At 39.5% G+C, this 18,383-nt stretch overlaps 1 protein-coding gene and 1 pseudogene across 7 annotated transcripts in view; both read right to left on the minus strand.

Annotated features, from left to right (window-relative positions):
• Nucleotides 1-18,383, minus strand: part of LOC110192005 (N-acetyllactosaminide beta-1,6-N-acetylglucosaminyl-transferase-like) — a 278,024-nt gene that overhangs the window by 140,121 nt on the left and 119,520 nt on the right. For 4 of the 7 annotated variants that reach the window (XR_013486267.1, XR_013486268.1, XR_013486266.1 and 1 more), the window contains exon 1: nucleotides 1,614-2,822. The exons of 2 other annotated variants lie outside the window; for them this stretch is intronic. Coding sequence is in view for 1 of the 5 variants with exons in the window: in XM_021009858.2 (XP_020865517.1) it covers nucleotides 1,614-2,538 (925 nt within the window). In the remaining 4 variants the exon portion in view is untranslated. Of the gene's footprint in view, nucleotides 1-1,613; nucleotides 2,823-18,383 lie in introns of those variants that run through there. One more of the 7 variants, XM_021009858.2, reaches the window with a different exon arrangement.
• The window catches only part of LOC110224061 (N-acetyllactosaminide beta-1,6-N-acetylglucosaminyl-transferase-like), a 32,226-nt pseudogene continuing 16,474 nt past the window's right edge, over nucleotides 2,632-18,383 (minus strand).

Genomic DNA, 18,383 nt, shown 5'->3' on the forward strand with positions numbered 1-18,383 from the left:
CACCCTTACCTCACCTGCTGAATGTGATGATCTGAATAAATGATTGGAGTAGATGTTCCACATCTTAACTCAGATTGAAGGACGTAGGTATTAGACGAGGCTTTAGATTAGTCATTGGAAGCCGACTCATCATGGGGAAGAGGAAGTGTTGAAATAAAGATATTTGTTGCTTTTACTGTCTGGGAACTTTTAGAGAGGCAATGGGTGGAGTGGATAAAGGGCTGGTTTTGGAGCCAGAAGACATGTGTTCAAATTCTTAGACACAAGGAACCAACCATTGGACCTTGGCTAAGTCACTCAAACTCTTCAGTGTAGCAGGGAAAAATTTAAACACAAGGTAACCAAGGTATTGCTGTTTATATAGGGCTTTAAGGTTTACAAAGTACTTTGCATATCTATTGGCTCACTTGATTCCTAAAACAATTCAGGGAATACAGTAAGTGTCATTTATTACGCCTATTTTTCCAGAAGAGAAATTGTGGCTAAGAAAGGAAAAAAGATTAGATCTGCATCTAGCTAGTGAGACCTTGGGCACTTTACCTCGAAGCCTCAGCTCCTCATTTATAAAGTTGGGAACCTAAAACCTCGCTCGAGGCCACATGTGGCCTTCTAGGTCCTAGGGATCAGCCTTTTGACAGAGTCCAAATTTTACAAAACAAATCCTTTAATTAAGGGTTTTTTTTCCCTGAGATGTTTAGATTCAGTCAAAGGGCCACACTTGAGGACCTAGAGGGCCACATGTGGCCTTGAGGTAGGTTCCCCACCCCTGGACTAGATGGTTGTCTTCCAAGATTCCTTCTAGACCTAAATCTGTGATTCTATGATCAACAGAGGGAGTCTGTACACCTTGAGCCTATAAATTCATGAAATCATAGAGCCTCACAGAAACAATCTTTTTGGAGATATGCAAAAGAAATGTCAGTCTCTGAAGACAAGTCCAAAATAAGAGTTTCAAAAAGGCCTTGATTAATGGCAATATCAATAATATGACTAAATAAATGAGGCCTTCCCAACAGTGACCAAGGCACAAGCCCTGCTGTTCCTTAAAAACAATGAATGTTATGATTATAAAGTAATGAGAAACGTTTTCTTGTGTGACTGGTAACCAGGCTTATAAAAGCAACTGTGAAGAGTTGAAAAAAAATTATTTTTTTCTGGGCAATAGCAACATATTGGAAGAAGTACAGAGTTTCCCAATTTGACTGACTCCTTTGGACCAAACACACAGGTGGAATTTTAAGTTCACATTTGTTGAAAACGTTAATCTTATTACTTTATAATCACATCTCATGAAAAGAAAGTAACTCTGGGAACTCTAAATGCCTTGAAAAGTACCACCATTAAATTTGACCTGTGCAGTTTATTACATCTCTCCAAGGATTTTCCTTCTAGTTACTTCAGTTATATATCATATTTAAACCTCTAGATCATATACCTACAGTCATATAACATATACACATATGAACATATAAAATCATGCTTAGGATATCTTGGGAACTGACTTTTCCTCCTTATGTTTTTTTTTTTTAAGGCTCATTCATAAATTATTCTGATTACTAAAGCAATACAGAAATCAGTCTGGTCTGCATGCAGAATTAAGAAATCACACCTACCAGAGATCCGATTGAGTGTCACCCAGAAATGCTCATCAGGGCTGTAGGTGTCCTTAGACCATAGGAGTAAATCAATGGCCCGATGGTCTTGAAAAACGAAGTTGACAAACTCCCTTGTGAGGGCAACATAAGCTGAGCCGAAGTAAATTACTAATTGATGGGGCGGCAAGGATTTTAAAATTTTGGTTCTTTGCATATATGATGTTTGAGGGGTAATATATTCCTTGAAGACATATTTAGTCCTTTCAATAGCATGTGCAGGAGGCAGCACCCCTGGGGTGATATTTTTCCCTTTAAATCCTTTCAAATGCTGGATTATTTCCTTATTGGTTTTCAGAGGGAAATCTTGCCCACAAGTGTTAATAATGTACTTCCACTGAACCTCAGAGGCTACAAGGTCTTTCATGCAGTTCAGGTCAGCCTGGAGCCTGGATATTCCGCCATAAACAACAGGCTCCAACTTGGAGGCAAGGAAAACATTGGGGAAGCAGCCCACCAACCACTCCACAGCGCCTTTAAACTCATCTGTAGTCTTCTCATCCACGTGAACACAGTAAACATTTTGGGGCATGTAAACCGCCCTGAAGAGCCTCTCAAAGGTTTCAAAATCCTTATGAATAACCATTACATAGGCCAAAGGAAACTGGGCTTCTTCTTTCGACAGGGGAGCTGTTATGTAGTGACTATGGTGCAAGTACTCCTTACAAGAGACTCTTCCAAATGAAGGCATTAATACTTTCTCCCACACAAATGTTGACTTCCCTTCTATGACGGTATTACAGGACTGGGATAGAGAATATCGCTCATTAGACACATTTAACCTCTGATAACTCTTTGGTTGATAGAGTTGATGGTTGTATAGCAGGACGAAGAGGGCCACGCTCAGCACGGGAACGACAAAAAGATAGTATCTCCCAAAGTTCATTCTTTTTATTCCTGGAGGGGGGGAAAGAATCCGTCTTCAGGGACTGAGAAATAATCGGCTCCTGAAACCGTAAGTCACCCAGCCTCCAACTTACTTTTTCTGGAAGATCTTGCATCTGGACAGCTTCTCAGCTGTGTCTGCTTGTCCAGCCTCCAAAGATGACATGTGGTTTAATTAAGATTTGCTCTTTAATTCTCTCTCCAATCCATACCCCCAGTTTAGGCATCGGATAGCAAAGCTTTTCTCTCTTGACGTGCGGTGTGTGCTCAGTGCATTCAGAGTGTGGTAACTCGGCAGCAAGTAACGAGCCAAGCTCAGCCCAGCCCAGCCCCGTCCCGCCCAGCCCAGCCCTCTCTTAGCTCTTGATTTGCATATGAAAGCGTAGGGGGTAGATCTTAGCAAATCACTTCAGGGTCGGGTAGGATTGCAGACCTTTTTCGGTAGGAGCTTTTGTTTCTGTAGCTTCAGTGTTACCGCCTCCTCCCATTCACCAAGCTATTTATTCGGCTTTCTTGGATCCTCCTACCCTTGTCCCACCCACTTAGCTCTTCCAGCTTAACACCTCTTTCTTTCAGCACCTGCAAAAGTGCAAAAGTTGCGGCAACCGTTTCATAAATTCAGTCAGCAAGCTGGTTCCTCTTTCTCTTTCTGACTCCTAAGCCACTTCTTACTTATTTAAATGGTGTCTTTGCCTTCTGGGTACTATCGTAGGTGGGCAGGGAAAATGCACCTGCGCTCTGGATAGTCACAGTAACCTCATGCAAACAGTCTTTTTCGTGGAAGTGTTTGTTCACTGAACAGAATCTCAGGGGGCCATATGGTCTCTGACTTTTAGTAGAAGACATGGTGGGAAGGTAGGCTTGGAAATGCATCCTTTGCTGGCATGGGGAAAATCCAGTGGTCAGAGGGGTTTTTGGTTTTTGTTTTGGAACCTAGTGTTTTTATTGGGAATTTCTAGCAACAAACATTAAGAAATGTGATTCACGGAGCACAGATTAGCTCGTGTTACATTTATTAAGCACCCATGTGCCAGGTACTATGCTAAGCACTGGAATATAAAGTGTGGAGATGATTACTCCAGAGGCTACTACTTAACTGTGGACAAGTTATGGGAGAAGGGCTTTTGAAAATCAGAGATTTGGCAATCTCTGATGTTTTTATGCTTTTAAAATTTACTATAAGAATCTTGTACCTAATGTCTTAGAATTCACATACTTCTCTTTCTCCCTGCTGTCCCTTCCTTTCCTTCAAAGAAGTACAAAAGGCCCATAGTAACAGGAAAGAAGACCTAGCAGACTTTCTGGTAACAAAGGGATCTAAAGCTTTCTTGCTGCTATATAAAATCCTTTTATTTTGTCCTAAAAACATTTCTATAGCGAAGTGCCATAGTGGACCTGAAGTCAGGATGATCTGAGTTTGAAGCCTGCCTCGGATATTTAGTCCTAGCTGTGTGATGCTAGGGAGGTCACAGTCTGCTTCATCTGAAAAATGGGAATGAATAATAGCACCTACTTCTCCAGGTTGTTGTGAGATAACATGAGATGAGTTAACAAATGTAAAAGTACTTTGCAAACCTCAACGTGTGACATGAAAGCTATTACTGTTAATTGAACAGAACTATCCTTATCTGTGATCCTATAATCTTGTATGGAGGCAGCTAAGTGGCTTAGTGGATTGAGTGGCTTGGCCCAGAGTCAGGAAGACCTATACCTATCTTCTCGAGTTCAAATCTGACTTTAGACGCTTACTAGCTGTGGGACCCTAGGCAAGTCACTTAAGCCTGTTTGCCTCAATTTCTTCCTCTGTAAAATGAGTTAGAGAAGGAAATGGCAAATCACTCCAGTATCTTTACCAAGAAAACCCCAAATGAGGTCACAAAGAGTTGGAAATGACTGAAAAATGACTGAACAGGAAAAAAAAATCTTGTATTCCTTCTGCATATGAGTTCTTCCTTACAGTGGTACATTCAGTAAGTGCCTATAATATTCAGGCAGTCCTTACTATAAGCAGGGTTTCTCAGTCTTTTTTATGTCATGTAGCCCTTTGGCAGACCTGGTGAAGCCTATGAAGCCCTTCTCAGAATATTTTTAAATTGCAGAAAATAAAATACATATGATTAGGGTTACAAAGAAAATCAGTTATATTGATTTTTATATTTTCAATTATATTGAAATTCAGTTATCAAAATATTAAGTAGTGAGTATCAAATTAAATATAAAAATAGTTTTAAAAACAAGTTGGTGGACTACAGGTGAAGAACCTTTGAAAGGGGATCTTCAACCTTCTATACTTATTGTGGCTCCATCCTTCATTTTCATTGGGTTTTTAGATTTTCAAAGCTTCTGGCTTATTTTGCTTCATTTGATCCTCTCAACAATTCTGTGATGTAGGTGGGACAGGTTTTGTTATACCTGTTTCATGGCAGAAGAATATGAGAGGTTAAAAAAATAGCCTGGATGGGACTTGAAGGGACTTTAGAGATCATTTAGCCCAACCCCCTCCTTTTGCTAATGAAAGGTTGAGGCCCAGAAAGGTCAGGCTACAGAGAATGAACTAGGACCCCTGAAAGTGACCCTAAGAGCTCATCAGTTCCAAATCCCTTGTTATTAGAAGGAATTGAAGCCCCTTGAGGCGGCTGATTTGCCAAAGGTTCTACTGAACCAATTGGTGTTAGAATTGGGACTAGAATAAAAGTCTTTTGATTGCTTATGCAATTGATATTTTGAAATTGAGGACAGAACTTTACGTGGGGTGGGGGGAGAAGAGTGGACAGAAGGAGTTGCTGATAAGATCTGCAGCTTCGTCACTGAATGGAACTACCTGATGTAGAATTCCCCTCAAACCAAGCTGCTCCAACCCACCTCCCTTCCTATGCTTGCTTCCTCCCACCCTTTCCTCACTCAGTTCCTCCTCTAAGTACCTCTCCTTTTTGTTTATTTAGTATTAGCATCTATAAAGAGCAGCTAGTGGTGAAGTGGATTGCGTAGGGGGCCTAGAGTTAGGAAAATTCATCTTCTGAATTCAAATCTGGCCTCAGACACTTATTAGCTCCGTGATCCTAGGTAAGTCACTTAACCCTGTTTGCCTCAGTTTCTTCCTTTGTAAAATGAGCTGGAGAAAAAAATGGGAAACCACTCCAGTATCTTTGCCAAGAAAACCCCCAATGGGGTCAGGAAAAGTTGGGCGCTAATGAAAATGGCCAAACAACAACAAAGTAAAACAACAAGAAAAAGGTCACTCTAACCTTAGAAAGCTGCTTGGGGCAATGAGAGTTTAAAACTGGTCCAGTGATACAGACAGGATTTGAACCCAGGTCTTCCTGATCCTAAGGCCAACTCACTAACTATTAATACCATGCAGCTCTCAATCTTACTATTGATAAAAGAGGTGAAGAAGAGAAGAAAATGCAGATCTAGCTCCCACTCCACAGGACATTATCATTCTAATGTCTTCTCTGGTTCCCAGGCAACAGAACATACAACCAAATCTAATCAGTATTGATTTGGCAGACAAAGCCTCAAGTTCTATTTGAAAAGTGCCCTGGTCTTTCTCCTGTTGTACCAGGAGAGCCTGGTCACCAGCAGAGCTGTACCACAAAATTTCCTGTCAAAATTCGGGGGCAGGGGGGATCCTTTCCTTTCCTGAAGCCTTTAAAGCGTGTTGGTTTCTTCCCTTTTCTTCCTTCTTCTTCTTGCTCCTCAGAATCAGCTCAGAGTGGATTTTTGGTGAAGAAAGAATTGAGCAGTCTGCCCTGCCTCCTGCTTTCACTTCTCTTTTCCTGCCTCACAGACATTCTCTTCACTTACTGCCATTTTAGAGAGATTGTACCATGGCAAAAGAAATATAGGAAGGAGGAAGGAAGAAGAGACTGCACTCTCAGTGCAGACCCAGTCTGTATTTTTCTTTTGTTTGCTTTAAACTGTGCTTCTACAGTAGGGAATCTTGGTGATTTGCCAATGAGAATGCCCAACAAACCATTTAAATGTGAGTGATTCAGTCAAAGTAGATTGTAAATAGGATATTTTGCAGCATTCTTTGTAGACTTTAAGATTTACAGCACCAATACAAGAAAAAAACATACATATACATACATACATACATATATATTTTTTTAATCTAGCTGGGCCTTTAAAATTATTTTGATGAGCAGCAGCAGAACATTTTCGATGATAGAATCATGATGATGTGATGCTTTTTAAGCAGATGGCAGAACCGTGGAATGTTTGGCCAGTATCCATGGTAACCAGGATCGAATGGGCATTTTCTTCCATCAAATGAAAAAGTAGGTTAAGTTTTTAATTTCCTACTAGAGCTTTAGTTGATGTTAGTGGCTCAATTGTATTTTGAGGACCAACATACTAAATAATGGACACCACGTGGCCATTTTTTCTGGCCACACTCTGACCATCCTTGTCCTATTGCAAATTTAAAAGTAGCTCATCACTCAAAGGACCAGGAATGAGGTAAGAATAAAATCTCAGAATACTTAAAGTTAAAAATTTAAAGTTGGTCCAGCAGGATCCTAAAGAGAACTGCACACATATATTGTTTCCTGTCTTCTTTTCATAATGACTTGGTATTCATTCAAATGTGGGAAAACCATCATAATCCCACTCTATGTGTTGGGATGCAAATGTGGCTAAAGGGACTTGTTATTAGGCAAAAAGTGATAGGCAGTGCTTTTTACTCTTATTGTCAGCACACTATTTATTGTGAGAGCCTCCTAAAAGGTAGGTTTTTCTGCCTCTGTTCTCTCTCCTTCCAATCCATCCTTCACAACATTCATGTTATTTGTATGTAGATCTGGGTGTGTTCCTGTAAAGGTCAAAAACCTTTTAAAGACTCTATAATGCTGATAATATTAAGTTCACATTTCTTTGCCCTCTATAAGGGATCAGGGCCCTCTACAATCTGACACCATTTTGGTTACACAGAAGATAAAACTGAGGCTCAGGAAGTTTAAGAGACCTGGCCAGGGTCAGCATTAGGATTTGAACTCAGGTCCTTACATTCCAGAACCAAGGCTCTTTCTATTGCCTCACACTGGGAGTTTCTGCCCTGTACTTTCTATATTTTGAATTCCTACCTAGTTTTAAAATTCCAACCCAAACTCCTTCAGGAAGTTTCTTGATTCTTTCAGATAGTAATAAGGTCTTGGGTAATCTTTTGTCTCAACTATTACCTAGCCCTTAGTCACTGATTGAGTGTGGCCTCAGACAAACTGAGACCCTCAAAAGACCTTAATTTAGAAATGCCAAGTTGACCCACTGTATCCTGGGCCAACACCAGTCATCTTGATCTTCTTACCACTGGATTTTGGTGGCTCTGGAGGAGAGCGTGAAGCTGGAGACTTTTCTAAGCTCTGCTGGTCTGAAATCCAATTCCCAAGCAATTCAAGATATCTCCCTAGTGATGTCATTGGTCTTCTTCCAGAAACAAAGGATGGACAGCAACAACAACAACAGCTGGTAATAACTTCATCACTCTTTCATATACTTATCACATGCTGGATACATGATAAGGCAAAACTTCCAAACAATTAGAGAGAATGAAGCTGCCTCAGGAAGTGGTGGGCTTGCTCTCGTGGCAAGTCTCCAAGCATAAGCTAGATGACCACTTGTCAAGCATGTAGAGAAGATTCTTGCTTGGCTATGATTGGGTTAGATGACATGTGATGTTCTTTCCAACTCTGAGTTCTGGGATTCTAAGATTTTGTACTCAAGTTATCTCTATGTTTTCTCCCTCCACTAGGCTGTAAACTCCATGAAGTATGAGAATGGGTCCTTACTAAACCATGTATCTCCCTCAGCCCCAAGTACACTGCAGAACATACTTAAATGTCTGTTGAAATGAAGAGTGATTGGATTGGCGGCATTTGAAACCTGGGTCTGCCAATTACTACCTGTTTATATTCAGACAAATCACTTAGCTGTTCTGGGCTTCAGATTTCTTATCTATAAAATGAGGGGGTTATGCTAGATGACATCTAAAGGTTCCTTCTAGTCCTAAATCTATGATCAAATGATAACATAAATTGCTGACTCTTCAACTCCAGGAATCTGAAAACCACTGCACTGCACACCAGTACACTGTAGTGGACTGAATAATTGGATCAGGATTCAAATCCTGACTCTGTGACTTAACACCTGTGTAATTTAAGCAAGTCATTTAAGGGCAATTTCCTCATCTATAATTTTATTATTGCTGTGGTTGCTGTTGTTATTTTACAAGTGATTGAAATAGATAAGTTCTATAAACCTCTAATCTTTAATATTGCTTTGGCCCCCTTCCTGCCTCCTCCCCTTCTATTTTGGCTCTAACTCCTAAGCAAATAGTTACCCAGATAGAAACAGATTTGGGGATCTTTCAAGGTGGTAAAAAGGAGAACCAAGGAGCACATGACCTAGTACCTTTATGGAGGTACTTCATTACAGCTCCCCCCCAGATTTGTACCCCTTGTATTATACTACCATATTCTGCCTTGCATTTATACCTATTTGCTATTAGAATGCATCTAATCCCTCTTCCACATGACAACCCTGTAAATATTTGAAGAATACTGTTATTTCCTAATTTCTCTAGGCTAAATATTCCAAGTTCCTTCAAACAGTTCTATAATGTGAATTCCAGAACCATAACTATCTTTATTACTCTCTGTACTTTCCAGAATATATGATGATATGATTTTTTCCTCTGTTATCTGTTAAGGTGAACCCTGGATGAAGGGGGCATTATCACATTGTTTTAGGACTGCTTTCCCATTTTGGCATCTCTAAGGAGTTTCCACTGGGTCTTATGAGAGGAAACTGTCACTCCTTGATTTTTCTGAGTGGGGGGAAAGGATAAACAAGGGCCCAGATCCAATGACCTGGTTTTTGAGGGGGTAGTTTATTTCTGTTAGAAGATTAGTACTCCTGGTGACAACAGATGCCCTGACACTGAGCAGTAATATAAGTTCCTTCTGGATAACTATTCTGTAGCAGAGATTCTCAGGTTTTCGTCAGGATAGGTGCAGGACAGAATATAATAACCTGTAATGAACTAAGTTGGGGCCAACACTCTTCTCTTAGCAATTGTCAGCCACTACAACCATAGTGGCTGAGATATCTCAAGGAAGCAAGGGTGCAGGTGAACTGAAATCTAGAAGCAGCCTTTTAAGTGCTAAAATTCACTGCATGCTTTCTATCAGCCACCACTCTGTGCTTAGAAAAAATTAGAACAGGGCAATTTCAACCAGCATCAAGAAAGAGTCCAATGGTAGTAAGGGTGGCTCTGTTTGATTCTATAATTGGGACCTATTTGTTGGACCTTTCATTCTCAAGAGTTCTACCATTACATCCAGGATCTCATCCTTAACTGATCCCATGTGTGAACTGGTACCCTTCCTCTGGGACAAAATATGTAACATTACATGGGGAGAGTGCTATGTCTTTTCATTCCTGTGAGAGCAGGAACCCAAAGAAGGCAGTTCTGCTCATCTCTGTTGTCAATCTATAGATTGGCCAGGAGTCAGGACACTGGCCCCCTTAGTCTCTTTCCAGACTAGGCTAATGAGTCTAGTCTGAGATTGGCTTTGGATCTCTCCCTATCTCTCTTTTCACATGTTGAGGAACAACATGTGAATTCTTAACATGAGAATAACTCCACCCAAAGGTTTTCTTGTGCACTTTAGGGGCAGAATTCATGTCCCTGGGCCAGCTTTGTATGTACAAGGGTGACAGTATCACTATATTCTCCGTTGATCCCCTGTGTGCATTTAGAAACCAAAGGGCCAAACATATATAACTGTTCAACTCATAAGGTGCCCACAGCAAAAGCAAAAATCACTGACTAGCTATGGCAACTCCTCCTAACGGACAGCTCCCATCTCACAGAACTTGTTATAATTGTGTAAGATCCTTTTCTTTGCTGGCTGTAGTTGTCTATTTCTTATTGCTGAGTCAACTCATCCTTTATAATCATCCCCAGCTGTGTTCTCTCCCCATCAAGAAACAGCTTCCTAGAGTGGGCTGGCCCTGTTTCAGTAGCATAATAGATCTGGTGGTAAAAGATCTGTGAGAGCTTTTCCTTTTTCCCTGTTGTACTACTGTGATAAGATTCCCTTTCCTCAAAAAATGTCTGTGGACTAAAGAAGTAAAGTCAGAGAGAAAGGCACAGATGATCAAATGCAAATATGATCTTTGGTGACAATTTATTTTCTAAGGAAGTGAAGAATGCAGGTATGGAATGTAGGCAGTGATAGAGATTTTTAAAATTCTAATGTGTAACCAAAACAGCATCTCTGTACTCTCAGATGATGAAAGTGGAGTAGAAGGGATGTGGACAATGGAAGTCATTGGAAACTAGGAAGCAAGAAGATGATGAAGGCAAGCCATGGGGAAGTACCAGTCAAAGAATGGATCAGGGTATTGGATTCTCCATTTCATTGTTGTTGAGTCATTTCAGTCATGTTTGACTCTTCATGACCTCATTTGGGGTTTTCATGGCAAAGGTACTGGAGTGGTTTGCCATTTCCTTCTCCAGCTCATTTTACAAAGGAAGAAACTGAGGCAAACATGCTTAAATGAATTGCCCAAGGTCACACAGCTAGTAAGTGTCTGAGGCTCGATTTGAACTTAGAGAGATGAATCTTCCTAACTCCAAGCCTGGCACTCTACCCATTGGGCAACCTAGCTGCCATACATTTTGCAAAAGAAGAATTGTAAACAATTAACAACTACACAAAAGAATGCTTCATATCATTAATAATAAGAAAACTGTCAACAAAAACAACCCTGGGTTTCACCTTATACCCAACAAATTGGCAAAGATGATTAAAGACAGGAACAGCCATTGTTGTTAGAGTCATGGAAACACAGAAACAAAAATACATTGTTGACAGAGCTGTAAATTAGTACAACTATTCTGGAATGAAGTTTGGAATTAGGCAAATAAAGTGACTAAAATGTCAATACCCTTTGATCCAGAGATTACACTGCTAAGTACATATCCCAAGAATTTCATTAACTAAAAGGAAGGCTCCATAAACAACAAATATTTATAGCAGCACTTTTCATGGTAACAAAGAATTAGAAACAAAGTAGATGCCCATTGTTTGAGGGAATAGACAAACAAATTGTGGTACATGAATGCAATGAAATACTTCTGTACTTTATATAATGACATAAGTATGGAAAGACATATCAGCTGAAAGTATGGAAAGACATATCACTGAAGTTAATGAAATCAACAGTATACACAGTGACTATGCCAATACAGGGGAAAATCTAGAACTAAAGATATCAATAAAATCTATATTTTGCAATAAAATCTACATAGAGATACCTATATCAATAAAATCTATATTGTGTACTCAGAAAAGAAGAAAGGCTAATTTGGTGAAGTTTTGTGAACATAGTCCAAAGTTGTTACTAAGTCAGGGTTTGGATGGCTGTGAGTATAGCAATTCTGATCTGAGAGTAGAAAGGAATTTTCTGTCCAGGTAAAAGAGGAATTTGTGTCCCCAGTAACCAAAGAAAGTAAGAAAAATGACTGAGTATAGCTTTAATTTGGGGAAAGTAAGGATAACATAGCAAGGATTAACAGAGTGACTCCCAACATGAGGCCAGGAATCGGAAGTCTATAAGGACTGAACTAGAGAGTAGCAGGAATAGACTAAACAATGAGAATTCAAGATAATTTTGTAACATATGCCTGTAATTTTCAGTCAAGGCTAATGTATGAATTTGTTTTGTTTGACCAAACTTCTTATGAGAGAGGGCTTTTAGTTTGATGGGAGAGCTGATAGTGAGTGTAGAGGAGTAATGCTAGTAATACATTTTAAAAAGGAAATAAAAGAGGGTCAATGAAACATTTTAAAAAACAAACAAAAGAAGTCATAAGACAGTTCAGAAGGGGACACAGGCAAGAAGGACAACGTTGGTATTGTGATGGTAAGTTTAATAGGGACTGGAGTTGGACTGATTTCATCAACATAGGGAACTCCTAAATGACAAAAGTTTCTCTATCAAAGCAGACTGGCAACTTGCCTGCAATGCAGTCTTAGAAAGTTGTTTAAAATACTTGGAGTTGGAGTGACTTGCCCAAAGTCACACAACCAGATGCCTAAGAGATAGGACATGAGTTCACTTCTTCCTAACTTGGAAGTTAGCTCCATATCCACCATGTCATGTTGTCTGTCATTAATTTTAATATTCATATTTTAAAAAGCAAATTGTACATAATGGACATTCACAGTTTCATATACCATTCTCTTCTTCTGTTCTTTGTATATCAAAATACTCATGCTTGTTGTTACTTGTTAAGTTCATAATAAATTTTTAAAAGGTGGGTCTAAGGGGCAGCTAGGTGGTGCAGTGGAAAAAGCACTGGCCCTGGAATCAGGAGGACCTGAGCTCAAATCTGACTTCAAACACTTCCTAGTTATATGACCCTGGACAAGTCACTTAACCTCAATTGCCTCAGTGAAAAAAAAGAAAAAGAGGGACAATTTGGAACTATGCACAAAGGGCTATAAAACCATGCATACCCTTTGATCCAGCAATAACACTACTAAGTCTGTATCCCAAAGAGATCATAAAAAACTGAAAAGGTCCCACATGTACAAAAATATTTATAGCAGCTCTTTTTGTGGTGGAATTGGAAATTGAGAGGATGCCCATCAATTGGGGAATGGCTAGAACATGTTGTGGTATATGAATGTAATGGAATACTATTGTGCTATGAGAAATCATGAGCAGGCAGACTTCAGAAAAACCTGGAAAGACTTATATGAACTGATGCTGATCGAAGTGAGCAGAACCAGGAGAACATTGTACACAGCAACAGCAGCATTGTGTGATGACCAGCTTTGACAGACTTAGCTCTTCTCAGTAATGCAAGGATCTAAGACAACTCCAAAAAACTTATGATGGAAAATGCTATCCACATCCAGACTATCTGACTATGGAGTCTGAATGCAGATTGAAACATACTATTTTCTTTCTCTCTCTCTTTTTTCTTTCTCATGGTTTTTCTCTTTTGTTTTGATTCTTCTTTCACAACATGACTAATGTGGAAATATGTTTAATATGATTGTACATTTATAGCCTATATCAGATTGCATGCCATCAAAATCTTATAAAAATGAGTGTTGAAAACTAAAAATAACTTTAAAAAAGAATGTAAAAAATATGGCTCAAACTCACCTATTTTGTATATAGGTTAGCCCCCTCAGTGTAATACATTTTCCACTTTGGCTGACTATGCGTGAGTTATAGTGAATCTTGTGAGAAGGGTTATTGTAGGATAAATGAAAGAGATAGGGTTTTGAGAGGAGAAAATTTTTTCTTTTCCCTAGGGTTGGTTTCAGCAGAAAGTTATTCAAGCTAGTGGCAAGGGAGTTGGCAAGGGAGCTTCCTGTTTAGAAAATGCCCTCAGGGCTACATTTTGTTCCAGTTCACCAAACCCTTCCAAAGTCATGGAGTACTCAAAACATAAATCCTTAATGAGTCGAAAGAGAAGATCACATATCAAGTGACACTGATGTATCTCTCAGGCCTATGCATTCTTCTTGTGACTTGGCCATCACTTTGGGTTTGATAAGGGAAAGGGAATAAGCATTTCTGTAGTATCTACCATGTTCCAGACACTGTTTTATGATATTATGTCATTTGATCTTCACAAGCCTGCGAGGTGGATGCTGTTATTATCCCCATATTACAAATGAGGAAACAGAGGCAAACAGTGACTTGCCTGGGATCACACTGCCAGTTTCTGAAGTTCCTGACTCCAAGCCTAGGGCTCTATCTTCTGTGTCATGTAGCTGCCTCTGAAAGGCCTGTCCTTCAGGAAGGGTTAGTTTTTTTTCCCCCCACAAATGCCATATCTGCAATTTGGCTACCTTCCACCAGTGAATGATAATATAGAGCTTTTATGAAAGAATCAATAAGCATTTATTGAGTACTAACTATGTGCCTAAGCAGATGGACATACAAAGACAAAAGAAACAGTCCTTCACCAGAAGGAACATACACACTAATGGAGGAAATAGCATATAGCCATTTAAATAAATACAAAATGTAGGGATGGATGTAGAGACTGGACCTGTAATTCTGGTGGTAACAGGAAATTCCAGGGTGGATATTCCCTCTACCAATGCAAGTCAGCATGTTCTCTGCAGTTTAGTCTGCAAGATCTTACAGCACTGAGGTGAAGTAAACCTGTCCAGGGGCATAAAATCTGTATATGTCAAAGGTAGGCTATGAAGTCAGGGTCAACTCTCTATCCACTCTGCCACACTGCCTCTCCAAAATACACAGTAAATATGGTGCAAGGTAATTTCATGGCATGGAATCAGGAAAGGCCTCTGGGAGGAAGTTGCATTTGAGTTGAGTTTTGAAGGAAGCAAGGGATTCTGAGGTGAAGGTAATGACAGAGTACATGCCAGGCATAGGTAAACAGCCTATGCAAAGGCAAAGAGGTAGGAGATGGAATGTTGTGCGTGAGGAACAGCAAAGAGGCTAGCTTGACTGGATTTGTATATGATGTGTGTGAAGTTAGGTGTATATTGTCTACAAAACTAGCTGGGACCCAGAATGTAAGGGGTTTTAAATGCCAAACAAAACAATCTGTACTTCTTGCAAGAGGAAGTTAGTTTAGTAGAACTTTCTGAATCCTGGGAGTACAATAGTCACAACTCTGTTTTAGCAATATTATTTTGTTACCTGTGGGTCAGAGAGGGGAGAAACTTGAGGTAGGAATAGTCAAATGAGAAATGATGACTAACTGAACTGGGGTGGTAGTCCTGTGAGTGGAGAGAAGGAGATGGATTTGACAGGGATGTCAAGGTAGAATGAAGTGATTTGGCAACTGACCCACTGATTGGCTATGAGAGGTGAGGGAAAGTGAGTAGTGCAAGATGACCTGAGGCTACAAAACTGAATGACTGGAAGGATGTTGATGCCCTCAACAGAAGTAGGAACTTTGGGAAGAGGGATAAATTTGGGTGCAAAGACAATGAGTTCTATTTTGTACATATTGAATGAGATGTGTAAGGGATATGCAGTTGAAAATGTCCAATTAGCAATTAACAACTATGGATGGAAGCTAAAAAATGACACTAGTGCTGGATATGTGGATCTGGGAGTCTTCTGTATAGAAATGATGATTGAACCCAGGCTGCTGATGAGATTACCAAAAGAGAAAGCATAGACAGAGAAGAGAGCCCAGAACAGAGTTTTGGAGTACATCATTCGAGGGTGATACATGAATGACAAATAAGCAAAAAAGACCAAGGAAGGGCCATACAAAGGTAAAGAGGAGACAGAGGGCGAGGAGAGAGACAGAGGCAGACAGAGAGAGGAAATGTAACAAAAACCTAGCAAGGGGGCAGCTAGGTGGCGCAGTGGATAGAGCACCGGCCCAGGGGTCAGAAGGGCCAGAGCTCAAACCCTGTCTCAGACCAGACACTTGACACTAACTGTGTGACCCTGGGCAAGTCACTTAACTCCAATTGCCTCACAAAAACACAAACAAACCAAAAAAAGCCCAAAACCCCTAGCAAGGAGAGAGTATCATGGAGGAGAGGGTAGTAGTCTCAAATGCTATAGTTCTGGTAATGAAGAGATCATTGGTAACTTCAGTTTCATGGGAAAAAAACCCCTTTTATTACTATCTTTTGTTCTCACACCACTCCTATATCTTTTCTCTTTCTCTTTGCAGAGAGCTCTCTCATATTTATACAAAAAAGAATTTTTTTAAAAGAGAAAAAAAGGAAGCAAAAAAAAGGTGAAACTGCTCAATATACAAAAAAAAAAATCTAGCAATGTTCTATGTCCATGGATCCCCTAACTCTCCAAAGGAGTTTGGGGAGGTATTTTCTTATATCAGTTCTTTAGGACTGAGGGTTTTTTTTCTGCAATTTTGCAACATTCACTTATGGTCGTTTTGTGGTTTGTTGTTCTTTTCATTTGCATTGTTGTAGTCGTTGTATATATTGTTTTCTTCACTGTTTACTTCTCTTTGCATATGTTCATGTTAAGTCTTTCCATGCTTTTCTATATTAATCATATTCATTGTTTCTTACAGGACAGTAATATTCTATTACATTCATGTGCTATAATTTTTTCAGTCATTTCTTAGCCAGCAGGCATCTACTTTGTATCTGGTTCTTCCGTGTCACAAAAAGTGCTACTATAAACATTTTGGTAGATACTGAATCTTTTGTCATTCACTGCCTTAGGGTATATATGAAGTAGGATCCTAGCTACAGATTCCCTGGTTCAAAGGGTAAGAGTTTTTAGCCATTTTATTTGCACAATTCCAAACCATTTTCCGGAATGATTGTATGATTTCACAGTTCCACTAACAATGCATTAGTGTACCTTTTTTCCTACCACCACCTCCAGCATTGACAATTGCCAACTTTTGTCATTTTTACCATTTTGCTGAGTATATTGTGGAAGCTCAAGGTTATTTTGAATTTTACTTCTCTTATTATTAGTAATTTGAAGATTCTTTCATATGGTTAACAGTTTGCAATTCTTTTTAAAATTATTTATATCCTTTCACCACTTATCTTTTGAAGAATGGCTTTTGGTATCATATGTTTCTGTTAGTTGTCTATATATCTTGGATACCAAACGCTTATTGGAGAAATTTGATGCAAAGATTTTTTTTTTGGTCATTTGAACAAAATGATAGGCAAGAAAGGATAAGAAGGTCATGTGAAGGGTTTTTTTTTCTTTTTATGATGGACAAAGATAGGGAGATTGAAGATGAGGAAATGAGGGAGTGAAGTGAGAACAATAATTTATCCTAAAACAATCATTTATACAATCACCTCAACATTGTAAAAAAGCATCAGTTTTGAAACACTTAAGAACTGTGAACAGCTCAATGAGCGATCATGATTTTAGAGGACCAGCAATGAAGAATGCTAACTGACAAAGAGGAGATGGATTAATGTGCAGAATGAGGCATACATTTTTGGATATGTCCAGTACGGAAATTTTGCTTCTCTCTACTTATTTGCTATAAAGGTTTTGTTTTTTCTTTCCTTTTTTCCCCCAGGGACCCCAGTAGTTGGAAGAGAGAAAAAAATAACTGCTTGTTAATTGAAAAAAAAAGGTGGCAGCTAGGTGGCACAGTGCAAACAGCTCCAGCCTTGCAGTCAGAGGACCTGAGTTCAAATCCAACCTGGGACACTTGACATGTACTAGCTGAGTAACCCTGGGCAAGTCACTTAACTCTGCTTCACCAAAAAGCAAAAAAAAAAAATCATAACCCCCCCCCCCAAACATTTAAAAGAGAGGGGGATGATTGGGATGGGATTGGAGGGGTGATTGCCAGAGGAAATGGGAGGGTGTGGAATCAAGCTAAGGGCTAGGCCTTGGCAAGTAGAAGGGATATCTTGTCATCAAAGACTTGCATAAAGGAGATAATTTGGGATGATTTCAAAGGATTTTGAGAGATAAATTAAGGGAGGAAGAGGAAGCACACAGTGGCAAATGACCTCTATTATCTCAGACAAACTATGAGTTGAAGTGCTTGGCTGAACAGGAGGGGGGAAGGGATGATGTGGGAAACTTGAGAAAAGAGAAAATTTGGAACAGCTGTGGAAGTAGTGCTGTAGTGGTAGTGACCATCAATTAGGGAAGAGCAAAAGGATTACAATGCAGTAGTAAGGATTTAGTTTAGATTAGATAAAATTAATCTGGTAATGGGCACAGAATAAGCATAATTAGGCAATTTTCTCCAGCACTGCTCAACAACACATTTACTATTCAGTCAGCTAGTCTTCCCTAAATATAGCCCACATCTATCTATCTATCTATCTATCTATCTATCTATCTATCTATCTATCT

This window comes from Phascolarctos cinereus, unplaced genomic scaffold, assembly GCF_003287225.1.
Source record: "Phascolarctos cinereus isolate Bilbo 61053 unplaced genomic scaffold, phaCin_HiC Scaffold_4;HRSCAF=312, whole genome shotgun sequence".
NCBI lineage: Eukaryota > Metazoa > Chordata > Mammalia > Diprotodontia > Phascolarctidae > Phascolarctos > Phascolarctos cinereus.